Raw genomic sequence first — 25,448 nt, 5'->3', positions numbered from 1 at the left:
CATGGATCAAAAATAGCATTGAAATTTACCAGCTTAATACTGGGTGGAGGGGTGGAGATATGACTCTACCAAAGGAGGTGTAAGATGCTCCTTCCTTCCACTGCCCTGCAGGTCACCCTTGGGCAAGGTGTAGCACCTGCTTAGCCCCGGATCAGGGTCACATGAAGCTGTGGGAGCAGGTGGTGGACATGGTCGTATGAGCAGCTGGTGCATATCACAAGTCTTGGTTACGCACATAATGATGATGTCATATGACACACCACATAATGGTGATGATAATGATGATGAATGAAGATTTAGTAGTGCTACCCACTATGCTTCTTCAAACTTTATTATTCTTACTTTTATCACTGCTACCTCTGGGGCTTCATCAGTGATCGAGGCAGATGATCTAAAACCCTACTCTGATTGCTGAGACGCTCTTGCTTCTTGGATGTCCTCTGGGTTTTGGAATCCAGCAGAGACAGCTTCGCTTGCACCCATGAAGTGCAGCCTTGGCCATCGGGGTCTAAAGGTAACACACACTGACTGAAGGAATGGAGCCAAGATGGGCAATATTTAAGAAATGAAAATGTTTTGAGCTAAACCCACACTTCTATTATCCTTGAGCCTAAAACGTCTCTCACACACATCCCTTCTTGAAATGAGCAGCTTGGTACCTTGTTGTAGATCAGTGGTACAATATATTCTGTAGAAGAATCATTGATAGAAAAGGATAACCCTGTTTCTCTCTGCACAGATTATATGTGACCTGCTGAGCATTTTCAGTATTTTGTTTTATTATTGCAGCAAATAGCAAAGCCTAGGATCCCATGTATCTCACTTAAGGTACCTTTAATACTCTGCAAGCCATCTATGTAAGCCTTTGCCATTTGTTTGATTGCCATATTTGATACTCAATGGAAATAGATAATCTTATCACAACGGTTTACAATGTAATCCCACTCATGTTTGAAATGGATTTTCTGAACAGAGGCTTGGGAACAATAAACTCTGTAACTAGAAGTATAAAGCCCTGTGACAGCTGCCGATAATTTAACAGGTCCCAGAAGTTTAATCATGATAGGAAAATCTTAGTCAAGAAGGCACACCAGGGAGATCAACTAACAGGAGAAGGTGCCTCCTCAAATAATTAACTTTACCCATACATGGTGCTGGGAGGCAAGGCTCTACCTATGAGTAATATTTATGGAAAATGCAAACCCTTCACTACTGGAGCATCTGCCAATCACCATTAACAGTGTCGTTTACTCTTCTGTTTGACTTCATTTTTTTTAGGATGTGGCTGTCACTGACAAGTCAAACATCAGTAATTATCTATGAGAAAGGACTTGTGAACCATTATTTTTTTGAAACTCTTCAGTCTACCATGCAGATGTTCTGATTTAGCAGAGTGATAATTTTGCTAGGCCGTATTAGGGGGCAGGAGTGCATTAATGCTGTAGGACTGGACTCACAGAAATGGTTTTTGCTACAATTCAGTACTAGTTGTATCATGGTACCCATTATTCATTTTTACAATTTTCAAATTTTATTTCCAGATTATTTAATGAAATGAACTACAATTCAGCTGCTTTGATAGGATTAACTCTGGCTTCACAGTTTTTGTTCTGGGAAGTTAACTACGATGCTCCAATTTTAAGGGTAGTTTCACTGTTCTACCATCAGTCTTGTTAGCACTCTCTAAGATGGGGACATTACCATCACTAGTAATCTCTTGAACTTTGCAATGATCTTAGCCTTTCCAGCTTAGTCAATCGTCCTCTCAACCCACACCCCACCTCATTAGTGCAACACCTGAAGTAGAGTCACTTTTTAAATCATTTGTTGGGATAAGTTTCTCAAAATTACCAACAGATAGTTCCAACAGGAAATTGGTCAATAATTAGCTTGCCCTATGAACAAAACAAAACTCATTAACTTAAACATTAAGATTTGGGTTAATATTGAAGCAGTTCATGGCAAGTACTTTCAACCCAACTATGAGAAAGGGTGAGCAAAACTCCATCTAAATTACATGAGCAAGATAATTAACTAATTATGCATTATTGATAAGGGATCTCTTTCAGTGGACTAGATGTAACAATAACCATTTATAGCATAGGCCTTTCATTAAACCAATACAGAGCTAATTCTAATTTTCCATGTCTTTGCATTGCCAATTTCCTCTCAATGCTTATCCTCTTTACCTTTAAAAGGTATCGCTACATCAGCAAAGCATCTCATGGTCTAACAGTCTATGCTGGAAGAACTTTGTCCTGTTCTTCCTCAACAACAGCAATTATAAACTGATAAACTCATCACAGGAAATTTGTCACTTCAATCAATTTATAGATGATAGCTAATTCTTCCTTAGATGTTTGTGATGATTTGGCATTTCATCTAAAACTTTGACCAACTTCTATAGATGTGTGGTGGAGAGTTTATTGACTGGTTGCATCATGGCCTAGTACACCAATGCCCTTGAATGGAAATTCCTATAAAAAGTAGTGGATATAGCCCAGAAATCATAGAGCACAACTACACAGAGCATTAATCAAGAACACCCACCACCCAGGCCATGCTGCTGCCCTCCGGAAAAGGTACAGGAGCCTCAGGACCCATACCACCAGGTTCAAGAAAGGTTATTACCCATCAATCATCAGACTTTTGTACGAAAAGGGATGACTTCACTCAACTTCATTTGCCCCATTGCTGAAATGCTCCCACGACCTGTGGACTCAATTTCAAGGATTCTTCATCTTGTGTTCTAGATAATACTTGCTTACTTGTTTGTTAATTAATTTATTTTTTTTTCTCTTTTATATTTGCACCATTTGTTGGCCTTTCCACTTTGGTTGTTTGTCCTTCCTGTTGGGTACAGTCTTTCACTAATTCTATTGTGTTTTTGTGAATGGCTGCAAAATACAAATCTCAGGGTTGTATATAGTAATGTATATGTACTTTGAGAATCAATTTACTTTAGCCTTAACTTTGACTTTGAAGCAAAAAAGAAAGCTCATCTCTCTACCTCACCTTTTTGCACCTGCTATATCTCTACACTCTCAATCATTGCAGGATCTCACCTGAAACAATGACTATCCCTTTGACAATACAGCTGCTGCTCCACCCACTGAATCTCTGCCAGTTATTTTTGCTACATATCCCATATCTGCAGTCTCTTCTGCCTCCAAGAGAATTAAATTCTTGTTAATTTTCTGCTGTATCTTCCGCTAGCTACTTTTACTGTAGAGGAAATGGCATTTTATTCCAAATTTCTCCATGTTCTACATGCTTTCAAAGTTTGGGTATATTTTCTACAAAGTATTTCTACAACACAATTTTGGAAATAGTACCTATATTATGTACATGACTTAGTACTCTCTAATTCTTTAGAAATATGCAGAGAAAAGGATGAATGGGAAATTATGCTCCAGTTTTCTGCATCTTCTTTCTGGTTTGGTGATATCTGTGTCAAACTCTGTTCCATCTAAATTGTATGGGTGCACAGTTATGCAGTAACTGAAATGCTCCCATGCGTATAGCCTTTGTCACTGCACAGCTGGGTTTAAAAAAAATATAATGTTAATATAATTTAAATTCTGGTCATATAATTTTTAAATTATGCTAATATATTTTGAAATCTATCTTAATATAATTTTGAAATAGCCTGTAATTAATTGTGTTAATGGACATAATTCATTGTCGTCATTATGCGTCATGTTGTATGACGTGTTCGATCATGGTCTTTCGGTTACCAGGAATGCTCCTGGCAAATTTTTCCATTGCTTTCTTCTGGGCAGTGTCTTTACAGGATGGGTGACCCCAGCCATTATCAATACTCTTCAGAGGTTTTCTGTCTGGCATCAGTGGTTGCATAACCTGGACATGTGATATGCACGACTGCTCATAGAACCTGCTCCCATCGCTCCCATCGCTTCATGTGACTTTGATTGGGGGACTAAGCAAACATTACACCTTGCTTAAGGGTGACCTGCAGGCTAATGGAGGGAAGGAGTGCCTTATACCTCCTTTGGTAGACGTGCATCTTTGCCCCGCCGCCCAATAAACTCTCTAAATAATAAATGCACCATAACCTTTATTTTGAAACATTTTATTGCTTCAATGTATTTACATTGTCAGTGTTTCAAGTTACAACACTGTTACAAATTGTAACAATAAACACAGAATGGAAGTCGGTAGCTCATTGTTAATAAACCACCGGCCTGCTGAACATCAACACCATCTAGTCAAAACACTTTACTTTAGTCATTGTGCCTGTCAGTTGTTTTGACTGCCTGACATGGTTTACTTGTGATGAGAGTTGTGGTTTGTTTCTGCTTGTTGTGAAGAATTCTATAAATGCCGTAATTCTGTAAATTTCATTTTTACCCTTCAATTAATAAAATCAAAAGTATGTGATTTTTCAATTTTTATTCTAAATGAATTGTTGGAAAATCATGGGTAGATAATTGTACAATGTTCTAACATGTCTGGCCAGAAGACCTTTCTGGGCCTCTTTTTGTTGGGAGGATGAGTTTTATGAAAAATGAGGCATAAGGAGTTTTAAAGTTATGATTTTGCAGGATGTCAGCTTAATACTAATATTTAGCATTCCTATTTTTTTTTGGAGAGAGCAGAGTAGGGGAGGGATAAAAACAGGCAAAGCCATCTATCCACTCAGCTTTCCCAGAATTAGTGCTGATTTCAACCATGGTGTCTCTGTGTGGGATTACACACAGATTAGCATGATCTAATAATCCTTATTTTGAGAATGCTGCTGTAATTCACTCAGTGACCAGCAAATGAGCAGGGATATTTGGAGATATAAAAGACAATATAATCATAGAATTATAAGCTAAGAAGCAAAACTGCTGAAGGAAATCAGTAGGTCAAGCAACTTCTGTGGATGGTTGACATTTCAGGTTGTATATTTGTAATAACACAGTCCGGAGGATCTGACTCTTTAAAGACAGATAAAGGCTAGCATTATTTGTCACGTGTATCAAAACATGCAGTGAAATGCATCGTTCACCTCAAATCAAATCGGCGAGGAATGAGCTGGGCAATCTGTGATATCGCTACTCTTCCAGAGCCAATGTATCATGCCCACAAATCACTAACCTTTACTGTATACCTTTGGAATGTGGGGGGAAACACGTGTGGTCACTGGGAGAGTGTATAAATTCCTTACAGACAGCAACAGGAATTAAGCCCCAATTGGTGATTGCTAGCACTGTAAAATGATTGCTCTAATTGTTATGCTACAATGCCACTCTATCCCTTAATGTTTTTATTGAAAGTGATGGTAAAAAAGATGAGATGTTTACCACTTCATCTCATCTATTTGTTCCATAGTTGGGCAAATATGCAAATGTTGCAATATATTGAGTTATTCTCTATTGTATCATATAAAAGAGCTTTGTTTATTTTTAACTTGTCTGGCAGAGCCTCATCAGCACAAGGAGAAACCAATGACTATAATTCGAGAAGCATTCCAGAAAATTGGGACAAGTCAGCTTTGGTGGACGTGGGATTCAGGGTAAAAGCTTTCAATTACTACATTGTAGTCGGGTTCATTGATTCTGAAGAAGGTTATTACTTTACTGCATTTGAAACCTCTGTAAAAAGGCTAACCAAAAACCAAAATACTACTGGTTCTAGACATCTGAATTAAATGCAGAAAATGCTGGGAACATCCAGCAGGTCTGGCCACATCTGTTCTGATTAATAATATGGTCTGATGAATAGTTGTGTCTCACTGGATGAATTGTACTTCTTTGTACGGATACTGGTCATATTCTGTCCAACTTTTCAATATCTATTAATAGATCCTTTTCAGCACTGGGTCATTTTAGAATTGGGTCATTTTGTGTTTTCACACAATATGTCCTTATTAACTACTTTTGATGAATAAGACTTACTTTCTCTTCCAGCATCAGTGTTTTCTTGAAGTAGTTACAACAGAGTGTCTGCCATGGGGTTCGAGCAGTGTAGTGTAGTCTATTGTACAGTAATGCTGTGATATAGGATTGCCCATTGCCCACCTTTGCATCATTAATACTGTCAAGTTCAAGTTTAATTGTGTTCAATCATACATGTACACAGCCAAACAAAACAGTCTCCTCCGGGGCCAAGGTGCAAAACACAGTACCAGCAGCACACAGCACATATAACACATTTAATTATGATAGCAGTAAACATACGGCCACAGAAGAATATAATAATATGGACCAAGTCTCTGATTGTCATGTCCTGTAGATTGATGGTGCATGGGATGTTGTCAGCAAGAACAAACTCGCAGCACTCTGATCATCATACACAAGTGCAGCTGCAGATGAACAACGCCAGCTTGTCTTTCACCACACAAACACTGGAGGGCAGCACTGATGGGCGGGGCCTGCCCCCAAGCCAGCATGGATATCATTCTACATTACAATGTCTAACAGGGTCTTGCGATCACAAGAAAAACGTCAAAGGCAGTCACTCATTCCTTTCGTTAGACTGTGTACCATTTTAGCACAGAAACTCCAATGTCTTTCTGTAGCAGACAGCGACACAGTCTGCACCAAATCCATCTCCTACATTATTGAGCAACTCACTGGTGGGGTAGACCTGCAGAACGTTATGTTCTTAACGTGCAGCAGTGCCTTACAATTGTAAAAAAGACGTAAAAGTTGTATCATTGATTTGGAATCTTTTAATGCCAGTAGTAGCTTATGAGCTGTTATTAGGGTAAAAGATAAACACAGCAGGTTCTTCAGGTGAACAAAACAAGCTTTGCCTCCTAATCTTCTTCTGCAAATGCACTTTGTCACTGCTGGCTCCGTATGCATTTCTCACCCTCTATCAAAATGTGAAGCAGTGGTCTGAACACCACTGCAAGATGTGGAAGGAATTATCTATAAGCCTCCAGCATCCAAGAAACAATCTTCCTTCTGCTATGCTTTCAGAGTTTAGTGATGACTTTTTTTCCCCTTCAGTCACTGTGGGACATTAGCATCAGCTGTATATATTTCTTCTTGCAAAACATTTCTCTTCTACTTCACATTCTGCTCACAGAATCTCCTAAACACTTGTTCCAAAATGAGACTATTTTCTCCTTCTGTGCTTCTGGCAATCAACAGATGATCTTGTTTACGCAGCAATGGTCCATCTTTTGCAAGGCATTAATCATTATGGCTTGGAAATTCTTGGAGTTGTTAGAGTTGTTTCTTCATGTTGATGGTCGGGCACTGCTGACTACTTCCATCAACAAGCGCACACATGGTTGTTTATTTGCAACTATATTCAATCCTGCTGTCACCTCATCTAATGACAGATCGATGAATGATGGCCATTGTTTCAAATGCAACTCACTGAAGTGATCTCACCTGTACTCTGGACTCAGTTTTGCCGCCTTAGTCTCTACAGTAGTTCTTGGACTGTGGACTGCCACTATCCAACTGTTTTGTGGTCAGATGAAATTCTCCAAACATTTAATTTGATGTTTCCATCAACATAGCAATTGTACAAGCAAATTCAGATGGCCAGTTTTGTTTGCTCATCGCCATTGACTGAAATTCATAATTTACCATTTCAAGCACAAGCCTTTTACATTAATTATGATCCAAAATGTCACGAAATTTTTCATTTAAGAATAAATCTTTAGTGAAACAATGTACTCTGAAATTCACACCTGTTTCCAACTCCTTTCCTCAATTCAGTTTTCAGCTGTTTCTAAAGGCTTCAGGTTTAGTAATTCCCAAGTTTCTATAGAACGTCTTTGAACAAAGCATTTTCCATCTTAGCTGCTGGTGTGATTTTTTAGTGAGCCATTTGCTTCTGGCCTATTGTCTGTCAGGATCATCACATTTTTTCAAAGTATATCAACGTAAGTATGAATTATACAACCTTGAGATTTGCCTGCTTACAGGGAGCCACAAAGCAAGAAACCCAAGGAACCCAATCTAAAAAAAACAACATCCAATGCACATAGGAAGAGAAAAAAAATCATGCAAACAATAAAGCAAGCATCAGCAATTAGAACAAAATAGAGCCTGTAAGCCCAAAGCCCGGAGCAGCTGGAGCAGGCCCATATGCTCAGTCTCCATTCATCACACAGCCGGGCAAATTGCCATGAAGCTCGCAGGCACTAAGCCCAGAGCAACCGGAGCATGCCACAACCTCAGTTTCAGAGCTGAGAAGAGCGGAGTAAAAGCATTGTGGAGCAGAAATGGCCCCAATCCTTGGCTTGGGTCCCATCAGACCGTCTGGCTCGGCGCTTAAATTGTCTCAGCACTGGGTTATCCCCCGCACTAGGACGCGGGCCCCACTGCAGCACTACTCTTTGGGCTGGCCCGTACTTGATGTTTCCAAATTGGACTGACACTTGTTGGATCCTACCTTGCTCCTGGTTTAGCTGGATGGGCTCTGAAGCAGCTCCGCTTCAATTTTCCTCCGCTCCACTCTCTCCAACTCCGACTTCTTATCAAACATGTCTTGACCTCGCACCAGAAACTCATACGTACCTCGATCATACTCCAACTCCGTCTCGCACCCACAAGCCTCGACCCTCGGATCAGCCTCACCTTCGATCCCCTCTTCATTGTTTGCAGTGATCGTTTATCACAATTTTCCCACATCAAAATGTTTTTAGTAGAGTATTTAGTCAAATTTCCTGCTTTGAAGATGGCCAGTAAGATGTCACCCACCTTTAGTAAGGTCATCTTAAACCAGGATATCACTAACATCTCACATTTTTTGTGGTCTTGTGTTATTAGTTTTGCATTCCACTTCCAGGATTTTGTTTTAAAGAGTACTTCCACTGCTTTGATAAGAGTTGAATGGTGCTCAGGCTAAGATATATAGAACTACTCTCAATCATAATCTGCCAGAACAGCAATGTTCCCCTTCTGCTTCAACATTGAAGTGCTAAACCCTCTCATACAATGATCCCTGTCCTCTCCATCATGAAATGCTGTCTTTCCATTATTGTGGGTGCACGAGTGCATGGTGAGACACTTAGCAATTAAAATTCCATGTAGATAATTGCTGAAAATGCCCAAAAAAATCCTTCAGTTTCAATACAGCAAACTCAACTAAAATGTGTCAAATAAGAGCCATCAATATCCTATAAACCCTTAAATATCGCCAATCCGAAATTTTAAAGTCTGCAGTATCTATTGAGACATAGCAAATATTGACATGAAAGGAATTGTTTTGGCTATAAGATAGCACACTATTTACAATTTGAGACCTTTGGCTGACTGAATGCCTGAGAAACTGTTATGTTGTTGGAGAAACAGGCACATTATACAACCCTAGAGAGACAGGAGACTGCAGGTGCTGGAATCGGAAGCAAAACAACAAACACCTGAAACAACTGAGTCAAGCAGCATCTGGGGAAGCAAGCAGATGGTTGATGTTACAGATTGAGGCTTGCACCAGCATACGTGACTTTGCTGTCCAGCTGGATCACAAAACATAAGTACACACGGTTACAGACAAAATAGTATATTCCACATTTAAGAATAAATTACAGAAGGCAAAGTCAAGTTGTGTGATGGCTCCGTGCCTGTATATGCTGGAGTTTAGAAGAATGAAGGAGGATCTCATTGAAGCCAATTGAATATTGAAAGGCTTGATAGAGTGGATATGGAGAGGATGGTTCTTATAGTAGGGGAGTCTAGGACCAGAGGACACAGCCTCAGAATACAAGGACATTCTTTTAGAACAGAGATGACAAGGAATTTCTTTAACCGGAGGGTGGTGAATCTGTGGACTTCATTGCCGTAGATGGTTCTGGAGGCCAAGTCAATAGGTAGATGGTAGGTTCTTGATTAATAAGGGAATTAAAGGTTATGGGGAGAATGCAGGTGAATGGGGATGAGAGGGAAATAAACCAGCCATGATGGAATGGTGGAGAAGACTAGATGGTCTAATTCTGCTTGTATGCCTTTTGGTCTAGATCTTCAGTTCAGCTTCAAAGAGATCACTTAGGTTCCTATGGGGAAAAATTGGAACTATAAACAGGAGTAGGACTATTAAACCCTGGTGTCTGCTACACTGTAAATGAGAACATGATTGCTTTCATCTTGGCCTCAGCACCACTTGCCAATTTTCTCCTCGTATCCAATGACTCCCTTGCAGTTTAAATGTCAGTTTATTCTTTGAATTTTTTCAACAATTCTGCTTCCACATCACCATAAGTTCCAAAATTCACAATCCTCTGAAACGTTAAAAAAAGCTATCTTTACTGTCTGCAGTGGGCAGCCCTTTGTTTTGAAGCTTTGCCCTTATGCTTTAGATACATTCACTTAGCATGCTCTCGGCATCTACCTTGTTAATCCTCAGTTTCTTGCATGTTTCCATCAGATTGCTTCCTATTCTTCCAAATTCTAATCAATAAAGGCCTAACTAATCTCAATTTTTCTTCATTCTTCCCAGGATTTATGCTTATGAGGCTTCTCTGCATATCCTCCTTAAATATAGAGACCAAATTTGTACATGGTTTTCCAGGTTTGGTGTTACTGTAAAATTGCATGAAACCTTCTATACTTGATACCTCTTGCAATTAAAGCAAAAATCGATTAGCCTTGTCAATTACTTGTACTAACATGCTAACTTGCATTTCATGTGGTAGGACCCCCAGATCCCCCTGCTCCACGTCATTTTGAACTCTTGATCTATTTAAAAAATAAATATAATTTTTTTTCTTCTGTCCAAGTGGATAGTAGGAAGAAATAATATCCAAGAGCAAAATTCAAGAAACACTTCAGGACAATACAGAGTTTGCAGTTAAATGGCAGGCATTACTGCCTGATTTATTGATTAGATGGCTGTGCTGTTACATGGTTGTCTACCAGGAGGACTGTGCACTTGGAGCTTCAGTTCTTTCCCTGCATTATGCTTGGTGGGGAAGTGAAAAGGCCTGATGCTGCCCTGCAGGATACGGTAACCGATTTAGAGTTTGTACATTTCAAGGGATGGGTGAAATCATTTCACTATTTACTAAATAATCAGTGATTCAGAAAATAAGTATATATTATAAAGTATTGCCTATCAGACAGTTGCTCATTTTACATTTATCCTTGTCAGATGCTCAAAGATTATTTTGTCATTATAGTCTGGTACCGAACTTTGAGTGTTCAATACATCTAAACAGTGGAACATATTTCCCAATTACTGACACTAGGTAAAGGAACTTCTCCCTGTGTATTGGGAAATATACAGATCTGTCACTTGCTTGACCTGTTCATGGACAGTAAGATAGCTGGGCAGCATGTAGCACATGATTTGGTTCTCCTGCCTTCCAGTTTTGGTGAGCTGGTTCAATCCTGACCTTGGATGCTATTTGTGTGGAGCTTACATGTTCTCCAGATGACAGTGTGAGTTTCCTCCAGGTATTCCATTTTCTTCTCACACCAAAATTAGGTTATTTAGCTACAGTCAATTACTCCGAACATAATGCGTGCCAGGAAAATAGGCAGGAGTTGACTAGCATGTGACATGGGAAATAATCGGCAAAATACAATTAGATGACATTCTGTGAAAGATGGCGTGGACCAGTGGTTTCCAAACCTTTTTGGATTAGAACCCCCTTTGTTCCAAGACTACATCCCCAGCAGCCTCTCTCCTTTTCTGACCATTACATAAAAACTGGAAGGAATTTTGATTTATGATGCACAGTGAAAGAACATAGGAGCTGTAAATTCAAAACAATGGCAAATAATTGCAAAGATTGTTCATATCTATTTAAAGCTTCAAATATAATTATTTAATTACAGTAAAAACTATCTTCAACAACTTCACAGTGTATGTTTGTAGTCCAACTATTTACTACTTCATTGCTTTTTCACCTTCCAGTGAGATGGATGGGCTTGGTGCAGTGATATCAGCTTCTCAACATCAGGCTGAATGTCACTCTGAACGAGTCTCAGATCCCCACGTTTCATTGCTTTATTAGAAGTTGGCCGACTACACTGAAACTGTGCTGCGCTAAAAATGATGTTGGAAAGGCAATTAAGAACATCTTTACCTTTTTTCAATGGTGCAGGATATCATTCAAAGATTGCTTTCCGCTTGCAAAAGTCTTGATATGATTTTTTGAACCTCGGCTTCAGGTCAAAGTCATTTTGTAGCGAGATCAGTTCTTCCTCCATCCTTCCTGTCAATTCCTCATTACAAGTGTTCAGGAATGGTTTTATTGCCTAATCTGAAATTTGGATCAGGAAAAGATCCTGAAATCACTTTGGCATGTCCTTATGCAGCTCACCTAGGTAGGTACAGTAAACTTGAAGATCATCATTTAGTATTCTTTCTTCCTCTTCCAAGTGGCAGAAATTGAAAAAGGTTGCAATGGCCAAAGCTGCACTTAAATAGGTTAACTTAGACAGAAATGTGGAGATGATTGATTTGACTTTAATAAGGTTCACATCATTTCCTTGTAATTGAAAATTGATTTAATTAAACTTTGCAAACATTTCTGACAGTTCTGTCATGCATAATATTCTTGAGTTGATTACTCAATGAAGTACTTGTCTTAAATGAATTTCATCACAGTTTCAATAGTTGAGAATTGAAAGCATGGGACTTGATTTTATTTGCTGCTGTGATAACAGTATTTAATGATTGTCCTGATCATTTAAGTTTCTTGTTACAAGATGTTAATTGTGACGCAATCAATGGTAGTTACAACTTCTTTCAAGAAAGTAATAATGATGACAGGTAGTGTCCTGTCATTGATGGTCCTCCATCGGTTACACAAGCAAGAATGCTGGTGAGTGGGATGTCCTTCTCTTAAAAAAATTATTCAGCAACCCAAAATATTGACTTTTCCTTCAAATCTGTTTCCAAGTAACAACTTTTCAACCATGCTTTCATCTTTTATGAAGCATACATAAGCAAGAAGCAAAGATTTATTGCTTGGCAAAATTGACTCATCCGACTGCAGAACAGATTCTGCTGTTCTAAGTACGTTGTACAATGTGTCTTCCACATTCTCAGACATTTCATCTATTTGTGGCTGAGCGGAGTTTATTTAATCATTTGGTCTGGTGGGTTATTCAAAACCATACTCAGAACCTCCCTTACTCCTGGCAGTGTCAGATCTTCTCTACTTGTATGGGGCTTTCCAGATTTAGCAATGAGCAATGCAATGTTGTATGAAGCACACAAACCATCACTGTTCTGTTGTGAAGTGCAGACAAATGTTTTCTGTTTCTGAAGGTTTTCACAAATCGGCTGAAATTAAGCCAAGTTTTTATTGCTTTATCAGACTGTATTCTCTTCAAATGTTCAAGGAACCTGGATGGTTTCATTGCTTCATTTGAAATAACTTTTTCACACAACCAACGGATTGGCTGCTCTTTGTAGCCTGGCGCTGCTATAAATCCATATTTCAGATACTCGACACTATACTGTCTATACTTCTTTTTTGTTTGGTTTGCTTCTGCCATTTTTGTTATGGATTAACAACCACGGTCAACTGCCTGTTGGTTAAATCCAACTTAAGCACTGCAATCAATAAAGAGGAACGTTATGGTGCCATCATAGCTCAGGTAAAACTGGACCCTCTGCCTGAAGGACATGAAGTGGGGCAGCGATATCTCAGTTGGGTAATTGGTTAAAGAAATGTGGTCAAGACTTTACTCTATTGAATGCTAATTCACTGGAATTACGTCACTGCGTGATTAGAGTGTGGAAATCATACTAGCTGACACTGTACTACAGTAGTGAATGGCAATAATGTAGAATTAACACAACCTCTTCAGTTCAGATTTCTCATTACATGCCAAACACCAAAGTGTCACATTGCATTTTAACAACTATAATGTGGTTTGACCAAATCTACGAGAACAGTGGGCTAGCAACATATGAGGTAAATATGTGATCATTGTAATCAATTATGAGGCACTAAGGATAAAATGCATATAATTAGTAACTCATTTCTTAAATTAACCCTGTAATCCTTCAGCTGCTCCATTTGCAACCAAGTGCCCCCCATCACCCTATTTATTTTCACTGCCCCCTTAGAAACACCCACCACCCCCAGGAGGGGCTGAAATTGCCCACTTTGGGAATCACTGGCGTAGACTCAATGGGCGGGCTGACTGAAGTAGAAATGCAGTATTACTGGAGTGGCATGGCTTTACTGACTGTAAATAACAGGCTGTCAGTATGTCTGCAGTCACTCCTCCTGGCGATGTGAGATTACAGAGTGAAGTTTACTGTTAAGTTTGGTGTTATTACATGTTCTCTGATGATCCGGATTCTTTTTCGCAGCGTATTCAACTCTTACCATCATCTGAAGAGTATAAGAAAATCCAGGCCCTCTTCCGGAGCAGTATGCAAGCCAGCAACATCCAGAAAATGTACAGAATCCAAAACGTTGGACTTTGGGAAATATTTCAATGGTTAGTATATTGTTGTCATGTTACTCAGTGGTGTCTGTCTGCCTATACAGTATATATTTCTTATGAGAAATGTACAGTACAGAGTGTAGCAAAATGGGAATTAGACATTTAAATGTGGTATAAAAGGAGTTGAAAGACAGAAATAACAAGCTCTCACAAATATCTTGAGCATAGCACAGTGATGAAGGTAAATATTTATCAAATTTTTACTGATTTTAAAGATCAGAGTAAATGGAAAAATCAGCACATTGTGTGGAAGAGAAATCATTGCAAGTGTGAAAAGAAAATTGTACTAAGTATGTTAACATAAATTGTAATGCCCAATGTTTCAGCATTGGAGCTGCTATACAAACTATATGTAGGTTGTAACTATCATTTTTGGGAAAGCACAGGGTGGCTTACATCTGGGATAGGAAAAGGCTATTTCAGCAAGTTACAAACTAGATGATAAACTTGCATTCATATTTATGTAAACTTCTATGATTAAGTTTTTAAGAACTTGTGCTGGAGGCCTTTGGAGTTGTTTGTGACTTCTCATTTCAGTTCTGGGAAGTAGCCATCCAAAATTTTCCCTATTTTGTGCTTATCCCCAGTTTGAAATCTAATCCAATTATGATTTTCAGATTTCAATATCGATAATTAGGTTTCTGCACTGCCATATAATTAAAAATGAACTCATCAAAGAGGCATTAAGTTGCATCCAGACTGAGTGGGGCAATGGTAAATGATCCTTTTTAACTTCATTGCAGTATTTGGAACAACTGGCTAATTGATAGCTCTCTACTACCTTCTACCTTTGCCTGATTTTATTCTTATCGAAGCAGTTTTAATCAAAGAATCACCTAGTATGGCTCCAATGATATTATTTCTGTGACTCTTTACCTCATCTTCTTACAACCTTATTCTGCTCTTAACATATTAAGTTAGTTTGCATTTTCCCAAGTGTCTCGGAGAACCTTTCCTCCTTTCTCCATGCACTATGTCCACTCGTCAAATATCCTTTTAATTTAATTTTGTTCCTGAATTCACTAGAGTCCCATTTGCTTAGCACTTGCATGTTAGCTTTTGGAATATATTTATCCTGAATGCTTTTTATTTATCCTGCTTTTCTTTGCAAAGTGTGTTCTTATTAAATTTATCTTTAATATAACCTATCAACTTTTGGTGTGTAGAAACATAGCTGTTTTTAGTACTGGTAGCCAGTTAGGTCAGCCACTACAAAAAACAGCAAAATTGACAGCTTTAAGGTCATTTGCAGCCACAAACAAACAATAAAATAAGATCTGCATGATTCCTGACAAAACCTCAGCCAATCTCAAACAAATATGAGCAGCATACTAGTGTAGCGATTACATAGTGCTATTGCGGTGCCAACCTGGGTTCAGTTCTGACACTGTCCATAAGGATTCTCCGAGTGAACATGTGGGTTTCCTCTCAGTGCTCTGGTTACCTCCCACGTTCAAAAGGTGTACAGGTTAGTAGGTTAATTGTTCACATGTGTGTAATTGGGAAGTGGCAGCACTATAGGAAGAATGTAACTCACAGTGTCGTCAGCATAGAATACACCGGGTCGTATATGGGCAATGTATCTGATTAATGCCTCCCCCAGCTGAGGAAGCAGTGCTCCTCCAGACTGAACAACCCTTGGATAAAGGACTGAAAGTAGTAAGGATACAAAATGTTGCACTACCACTGACTAAATTGGGTGGGCTCTGCAGATTCAATAGTAAGTGAATCAATGCAAGTAGATAAACCTACTTGACGTTCTCATCTACAATCTACCCAAGCAAATGAATCTGATCATGCTAGCATTAATTAGTCACTGATTTATTATCGTCACATGGACTGAGACAAAGAGACAAGCTTTTGTTTGATTGCCACCCCGATAGATGATTTCATAGATCAGCACATCCAGGTAGAGGAAAAGGAAAACAATAACAGAATACAGAATATGGTGGTTGGCATCTGTCTGTCTCGAAGAACAATAGATGATGGTGACCATCATCACCAGCCTATCCACATGAGATTCTACCTTCGGGGAACTATGCACCATTATTCCCAGATCACTCTGTTCTACTGCATTCCTCAATGCCCTACCATTTATCAAGTATGTCCTATTTGGATTAGTCCTACCAAAATGTAGCACCTCACACTTATCAGCATTAAACTCCTTCTGCCATCCTTCAACCCACTCTTCTAACTGGCCTAAATCTCTCTGCAAGCTTTGAAAACCTACTTCATTATCCACAACGCCACCTACCTTAGTATCATCTGCATACGTACTAATCCAATTTACCAGCCCATCATCCGGATCATTAATGTATATGACAAACAACATTGGATCCAGTACAGATCCCTGAGGCACACCACTAGTCACTGGCCTCCAACCTGACAAACAGTTATCCACCACTACTCTCTGGCATCTCCCATCCAGCCACTTTTGAATCCATTTTACTACTTCAATATTAATTCCTAAGGATTGAACCTTCTTAACTAACCTTCCATGTGGAGCCTTGTCAAAGGCCTTACTGAAGTCCATATAGACAACATCCACTGCTTTACCCTCATCAAATTTCCTAGTAACCTCTTCAAAAAATTCAATAAGATTTGTCAAATGTGACCTTCCACACACATTTCCATGTTGACTGTTTCTAATCAGACCTTGTCTATCCAGATAATTATATATACCATCTCTAAGAATACTTTCCATTAATTTACCCACCACTGACATCAAACTTACAGGCCGATAATTGCTAGGTTTACTCTTAGAACCCTTTTTAAACAATGGAACCACACGAGCAATACGCCAATCCTCCGGCACCATCCCCGTTTCTAATGACATTTGAAATATGTCTGTCAGAGCCCCTGCTATTTCTACACTATAATATCCAATGTGCTTGCTTACCTATTATCACAAAGAAGGAAACCACTCAGCCCATCAGATCTAAGCTAGCTCCCAGCAGAGCAATCCTCTATAATTAATTTTTTCTCACATGCCTCTCCTCTTACCATTTATCCTTCACAATGGGGTAATTTACAGCAGACATACAAGCATGCCTTCGGTGTTAGACTAGTGTAACATTATTTTTCTTGTACTTTACATTTTTCTGTGCTTGCTTATATTTAATCTATGTCATCTGTATGTGTGTATTTATCGTATATTTTAAAGAGAACTTTCAGTAATTGTAGTATAGCTGATTTCATATTTTGCTAGAAGTTTCCCTGTAGCCTGTATCATTCCGCTGAACCTGACTATTTCATGGTCTATCTCTTGTCAATGGAATGTGCTTTATCTGTCTAACTTGTATAAGACAACCACAACTTTTGTTTTCTCCTTCTTTCTTAGCTTTTCTTTGTTTTTATAAAACCTAATATCACAGTGGTAATCAAAACAACTCCAAATCCAACACTGAGAAAGTCAAGTTCAGTGTGATTGCAAAAGATCTGGTACTTCTTACTAAGAGCCTCAAAATGAATTTCTTGGAAATAACTTCAGGAAATTTATTGCATTGAATTTGTATTTGGCTTCTCAGGAAAAAGGAGCAGATGAGGAAATTGAACGGAGCTCGGAATGTGAACGAACGCCTTCTTTTTCACGGGATCACTACTCCTGCAATTGTTGATGCCATTTGCTCCCAGAACTTTGATTGGGGAATCATGGCAGAAGCTGGATCTCTATATGGCAAAGGTTGGTACTGTAGCATTCCTTTTTTGTTACATTTCACAATTAAACCTACAAAATAATACTGGATATGTCAGATATATAGATCTGGCTAAATTGTAATTTAACCTTCACCATTGTGATTTTCTTGAATCATCTTAGAGTAAAGGCAGAGAATACTGCACAAAGCTAATAATAAATGACATAAGACAATGCTCATTCCCAGTGAACATATGATTAGACCTTGATCAGTTTCAATAGGTTTGTTAATCCCTACTGTAATTACATTTGCCATTGTAGGACTTGAGGAAAGGAAAGTTTAGTCTTGATTCTCACCCCACGTCACTAATGGAAGCTAGAATAATGATGGAGTTATTTTTATTTCCTGTGTTTCCAGGCTTAAATTTCTGATTGGCACTTACTGTTAAGATCATACCTAAATAACTGGGAGTGAGCCTGTTTCCATGTGATAGGTCCAAAATAAAGCAAAGCATTAGATAATGTTTTGGATAACAATCTGTATCTTTTAGAAGAATTGCATGATTTGACAATGATTCACAGACATCATTTAATAATATTGCTGTCAAATCTAGAATAAAATTATATGGGGTGTCTCAACCCAGATCACTGCAAACATGGGTCTTCGGACAAAACTGTTCCAAGGTGGTGCTAGAGCCCTCCAATCATGTGGCAGTTTATATAGGAAGCGCTCTTCTCAAGGCAAATTTAGAATGGCTTGCATTTATTTCTGCTTTGCTTAACCTGGGAGAACTCAGTGCCAGAAGCATGATGCCCTCTTGATGCACCATCAATAGCTCTCGGAGACGTGAGGCGAGATATAGGCTTTTATTGGCTGGAAGAAAGCACAAGCAGCAAGCGACCACCACACAACATCCTGGAGACTGAGGAAGGGGCAGTGCCTCCAATTGCCTTTATACTGGGGTCTGTGGGAGGAGCCATAGGAGCAGTCAGCGGGGGGGGGGGGGGGGCGTGTCCAGACAGGTATATGTAGTTCACCACACCTCTATTCTCCACCGTTTACTCCTAGGTGAGCAGAAAGGGTCATTAGTGATGTCATCACACAATTGTGAGCAGGAAGAGTGAAGCCATCCCAATGTACTGAGCTGACCTCTCTCCACACTGTAACGTAGGTGTGACCAAGGGTGCAGGAAGTAGGAATCTGGCATCTCCTGCAGCACTCCAGATATGAAATGATGCTGGTTCCAAATGCCCCTGTGTTTGACAGATTCAATTGTGCTGGAAGCTATTCTTTTATAGAAAATATAATTATAATCTTTTTAATATCTATATATATATAATCTCTCTCTCTCTCCTACTTCTCGCTTCTCTCTTCTCTCCCCCCACCCATTCTGCCATTGGTATTTAGGGCTGCAATGAAGGTCCTCCATCTCTATCTGTCCTTGGCCACTCGGATATAGAAGGGTAGAAAGATTCTTTATTGGTGTTTCTGTAATATATAGACATAAATATGTATATTCTGGAGTTTCATTTTATTGCCTGCAGTAATCTAAGTGGTTCTGCCAGATTTTCTTTCAGGAAATTAAATATTGGTTTAGGAATTAAATGTGAACAATAAAATCTTCAAGAGAGTAGGAGCATGGAAATTTAATTTATTTTCACTCCAGTAGCAGGCTATATGTCTTCTCAAGTCTTCACCCAATCCTACATAAGTTCAGTGACTAACCACAAGGGATTCTGCAGATGGGCACACGCACAAAGTGCTGGAGGAACTCAGCAGGTCAGGCAGAATCTGGGGAGAGGTATAAGCAGCCAAACTTTAGGTCCAAAACCCTTCAACAGGACTGTAAAAGATGGCTAAAGAAGCAAGAGTGAGAAGGCGGAGATGGGAGGGAGATCAAGCTGGCAGGTAATAGGTGAAACCAGTTTGGGAGGAAGTTGGGTGGGTGGGGCAAGGGGAATGAACTTCAGTGACTGAGCATCAACTTCTCTCTGAAATAAAATATTACAAATATTCACTAGGTTCCGCATAAAAGTCAGCCCATCTCCCAGTGGCCAACCCTCTTTCCCTAAGTTCTAAGCACCCAAAAAAACAACAATCCTGCCAAATTCCCTTGGAATTGTGTACATCTCAAGGAAACAAACTTTCACTCTTCCAAACTCATGTATACTGGGAAATCTCCAACAAGCGTGATAGCACAGTCCTTTAACACAGGAAATTAACAAACTAATCTGGAACCTGTGTAGCGGAAGTTGCAGCAAGGCAAGGGTGTGCTGATAGAACAGAGTGCAGACACTGTACACTCTCAAGCTGAAGCAAACCTTTGAGAGCTGGACTTCTCTTTGATCAACCTTCTCTGTGTGATGAGCTGACTGAGACAGTATGCAGAATAGTACAGCTGCCCCAGCTGAACACAGCACTTGAAAGCCCAACTCTCCTTTGTACAGCCTTTCCATCCAAACCTGGGAACCAGGGTCACCAAGCATACCAAGACAAGATAAAGATGTAAATGAAGGATCCTAGGGCAACACTTACTAGTGGACAGTTATCTTACTAATTCTCAAGTATTATTGGCCTTTAACATGTAGAGTTAATTGGTTATTAAAACCTGAAATACATATTATGATTAATATTTAAATATGCAAATGATGGGATTCAGAAGTGCACAAAGTTGCTATTGGGTCAATATCTGTATCTACCAAGTCAATTTCTTTGTAAAACGGCGGACCTGTTCAGACATCAGACACCTTAGTGACAGAGTCGGGACTGTTATCTTTGTGCACAAGTACAAACGTTTGTAAATTAAGTGTGAGTGACAAATGAGTGTGGGTTCTTACAGTCCATTTAATAAGTGACAACAGTGTGATAACAGATTGGTAATAGAACAGAATATTGAGAAAAGCAGTAGATGAGTCATTTTCAAGTTCTCACACTGTTCCTGGTGCTTACTTCAAGATAAGTACACTTGTGCCGACAACTTCATGGTATGATCTAACCAAAATCCCATACAATTTCAGCGCGATTCTATAATCCTTCTGTAATCCCACATCACTGCTCACCCGTAGCCCTCAGAGATAAAGGCCAACAAACCATGTTCTTTCCTAACAGTTCGCCACAAACCTATGATTATTTTCTGCAGTCTCTGATCCAGTGCGCAGAATTTCATCTATACGCACACACTCACTACATTCTCAGCACCTAGATGTATTCTTTTTAAATAAATATTCCCCATACAAAGTGAATAACTGTATTTTTGCCACTATGTATTCTGTCACCTTATTCATTCACTTCTACCTGTGTATATTTCTTTTGCAAATTCTTACTTAAAGTTCACTTGAACACCAAGCTAACTTGGATATGACGGCATCAGTCTTTTCATATATGTCATGTGACGTGAATAACTGGGATACCACAAGTAACAATGTGCCAACTTGAAAGTTACAAGCTTATATTCCATTCCTCTGTTTTCTGTTAAAACAATTACAGTAAATGGGCACGCAAGAGAGAATAAGTTGCAGGGCTACAGGGAAAATAAGGATTGATTAGATTGCTCTACAATGAGATGGCACAGAGTCAGAAAGATGAATGGTGTCCTTAAGTAATTCTGTTGTATAACCAATTTGTTATCATGCATATCTCCCAACCTCATTAGTCTTTATTTACTTACAGGCATTTTGTAGTACCTTATCAAAAGCCCTTTGGAAATCCATTTCTTTCCATTCTTTGACTTCAACAACAAATTTATTAATTTATTTTCATCTACAGGAGTACATTTTGCTGAGAAAGCATCTCGCTGTTTCTTTGACATGTACTCGGGATCTGCGACAGAGCACAGCATCATGTTTTTGGCACGTGTGCTGGTAGGAGTGTCTGCTCAAGGGCACAGAGCTTGTAATCAGCTGCCGTCTAAGGATGGCAAGAGGCTCAATCTTTATGACAGTTGTGTTGACGACGTTAGTGATCCCTCGATCTTTGTTATATTTGAGAAATATCAGATTTACCCAGAATATGTCATAGAATTTGATAGTAATTTAACGTAAAAGTCAAATGTTTCTGCAAACTGACTGAAATAGAGGGTAATTCTCAAAAATGTGATGCGACCGGCGTTCTCTTCACAGGAATTCAAAGCTTTCTAATTTTCACAGTTGTAGTTAATTGGCACTGTTGTGCACCTTATTTATTAACCTGTGTTACTGCTGCCATAAATCAGAAACTACCTGTCCCAATGCTTCCAAATGCTGGGGTAATGGCTGGTGATTATACTTATTCACATACTCTTTCACTGACTACAATTGAACAGAGGGTGAGAGAATCTGAACAAAACTCCTACATGTTTATTACTGGCAACTAAAGATGAATCCCTTTTCTGATTTCCTACCCATGCCACCTGCCCCCTCCCCAACCCCCTTTCTCCACCGCCATTCACCAATTGAACGGCTGACCATCTAGAAAAGGCAGCAGGGTTGGAGTGGCAGCCCCACATTTGTTTTACTCAGGTCCAACTTTGTTCTTAGCCAAACTTCCTTTAGTAAAATGCATGAGCACTAAAATTCATCAATGTCCTGTGTAGCTGGATTTACTCTGTTATCTGCAATGTGCCTTTAATTAGTGTCAAACCTTTCGATCTTTCTCACAGGATAATATTTATTTTGGGGAGCAACGAAGAGTTATTAAGTTGAATAATTTATCTTTGGTGACAGTTTGGTTTTGATTCGGGGAGAGAGAATCTTTAATACTATGGATGACTTTTAAATTGGCATATGTGACTTCCCATTTGTTTGTTTGATTTATTGCTTATATTTGCTGTTGAAAATTTTTACTGATGTGTAACCATGTTCAGTGTATTGGAGTGGTTTTATTGTATAACACAATTATCATTTCCTTCACAAGTCTTGGAATGAAAATTATTTGACTGGTATTTCTGGCTGTGAAAATCTACTAAATATTCTCCTCCATCTGATGGGGTCAAGATGCTGATAAAGAGACTGTATTTGTTTCAATTTTACATTTTCACATTATGATTTTACTGTCACCTGTAGAGTTCCGTGCATTTACCGCATCTTGGTGAAATATTTTTAAAGAGTTCAATTTGGTGCTGAATGTTTGTTACTTTATTAAAGTATTTAAAAAAATGGAAAATGTTCTTGGATTACCATCAGCTGATTTGACTGATTATCAACAGGGTACTACGTTCTTGTATATTATGGAGTTAATCTTTCAATGCATAAGGTTTACAGGCATAAAATATGAATTGGTAATTGTAAGCTGCTTGACTAAATAATTATGTCGCAATTCACAGTTCCTCCTTCGGGTCTTGATTCAGGTGCCTTTGGTTGCAATGGTGCAACCAGTTTACCATGCGGTTCGTGACTTAGGATTGTAACAATATCTGCATGGTCTGTGTTACTACAAAAGAAAAAGAGAAAATGCTGCAGATACTTAGTGGTTAAGCCACATCCATGGGAAGGGGAACAGACTCAATGCTTGAGGTCAGAGACCCCCGTCAAAAATGAAAGTGAGACACTAGAAGCTTGTGAAGCTGAGAAAAGGATGGGGTGACTGTGGGAGGAAGCTGTAAAGTATCTGGTCACTGAATGAAAGGGAGTAGTTAGAGGGTGAGAACATAGACAAAGGAATGTGGGAGTTGCAAGGTGCAGATCATCTCCTACTCCCACAGAGTGGGGGGAAGAAAGCTAATATTACAGACTACTGACTGATACCGAACAAGAAATCACATTACCTGAAGAAGTAGAATTCAACAATGAGTCCAAGAGGTACTCACTTGGCAGAAAATGAGGTGGCTGTACCAGAGTTGACAGACCAATATGTCAGAGAGAGTGAGAGAGAGAGTGGATTAGAGAATTAAATTGCAAGTCAGTGGGAGTCACCCCTGTGGACTTAGCACAGGTGGTCTGCAAAGTGATCACCCAATCTGTGTTGGGTTTCTCCAGTACAGAGGACAGTACATTGTGGACACGAGTAAAGTGCAGCGGATTGCTGCTTCAACTGGAAAGATTATTTTAGTCCCTGAATGGTGGGAAGGGAAGCAGTGAACAAATTAGCACAACATTAAAGGTTCAAGGGTTCATTTATTATCAGAGTAAACAACTCCGAAATTCTTCGTTTCTCCTGGTAGCCATGAACTGTCGTTGCAAGGGAAATTGCCTTAAGAGGGGCAGTGTTGCTTGGAGGCAACAGCAGAGTGTACCAGGTCAGCCCTCTGGACTCACTACAGAATTTTATAGCTTCAGATAACTTTGTCTGTATTGGTCAGCCATCTGTAATGATAGCCCACCATGTTTTCTGTATTTCCTTTTTGTTTCTTTCTCTAGGAGTGAAGGAGATGCCCAGCCGGAACTGACCTGCATTTTGCAATTCCCACTTTTTGTCTGAGTTCTCACCCTCTGCATTCACTGAGTGAACAGATAACCTGTTTACAGCATATTCCCAGATTTAACCTATCAGCTACATCCCACCATCCCCACACACCCCCCTCTCCCCACCACATAAACTTCCAGTAAGATGGTCGAGCATTCAGACGCACAGCCTCTCGGGGTTCAACCAAAGGTGCTTTTGCCTTTTTTTACGATCGCAAGATAATGCTGGACATTAAGAACTTAGATACTGCAGGTCTAGATCATCAGTGAGCTGGACTTGGTGTGGACCGTGTCATTGTCTGCTACAGGAAGGCGTTGGAGTCAGTGTGCGAAGGTGTATGCAGTCTAACAGCCACTTGGACGTGATTGTCTTGGACATTTCTTCTGCCATCACAAGACCCTGCTGGACATTAGTAATGCAAAATACAGCAAGTTTGTTTCCCTTGTTTATTGGAATGACTGGTGGTGGGAGAGCTGCGTGGCCTCAGTTGTAGCACGGACTAGGCCCCAAACTGTGGGCTTGCCTGTTGCAGCCGCCCAGGAGAGGCGATGCCTGAGGCGGTGTGGCATGGCATTTACTTTACTTTATTGTCACCAAACAATTGATACTAGAGCGTACAATCATCACGGCGATATTTGATTCTGCGCTTCGCACTCTCTGAAGTACAAATCGAAGTAAATATAATAAAAAATTAAATTATAAATCATAATTAGAGGATAGAAAAGGGAAAGTAAGGTAGTGCAAGTCAGGTCCGGATATTTGGAAGGTACGGCCTAGATCCGTACCAGGTTGGGGGTAGGCCCCTCACATCAGTGCTGCCACCCAGTGTTTGCTTGGTGGAAGATAAGTTGGATTGCGTACATGTGAACATTCATCTGCAGACTGCTGAGGACTATTTATTCTTGCCGATAACACTCATGTAGTATCTATTTACATGGACATATCACTCAGGGACTTAGTATTTTCTTTGTGTGACTATGTTTACTTGCTATCGTATATGTGCTATTTGTGTCTTGTGCTGTGTATGACTGTTGGCTCTGTGTTTTGCACCTTA

General features: G+C 39.5%; 1 protein-coding gene across 1 annotated transcript in view; it reads left to right on the top strand.

Annotated features, from left to right (window-relative positions):
• The window catches only part of LOC140734819 (protein mono-ADP-ribosyltransferase PARP12-like), a 61,895-nt gene extending 38,773 nt beyond the window's left edge, over positions 1–23,122 (top strand). The window contains exons 9-12 of the mRNA XM_073059388.1: positions 5,428–5,521; positions 14,245–14,375; positions 17,909–18,063; positions 21,782–23,122. Coding sequence (XP_072915489.1) covers positions 5,428–5,521; positions 14,245–14,375; positions 17,909–18,063; positions 21,782–22,056 — 655 coding nt within the window. The 3' untranslated portion in view covers positions 22,057–23,122. The remainder of the gene's footprint in view (positions 1–5,427; positions 5,522–14,244; positions 14,376–17,908; positions 18,064–21,781) is intronic.
• Positions 23,123–25,448: the final 2,326 nt, after the last annotated feature.

Source organism: Hemitrygon akajei, chromosome 10 (assembly GCF_048418815.1).
Source record: "Hemitrygon akajei chromosome 10, sHemAka1.3, whole genome shotgun sequence".
Taxonomy (NCBI): Eukaryota; Metazoa; Chordata; class Chondrichthyes; order Myliobatiformes; family Dasyatidae; genus Hemitrygon; species Hemitrygon akajei.
Note: the sequence above shows the minus strand (reverse complement) of the source record. Positions and strands in the feature narration are given on the sequence as shown.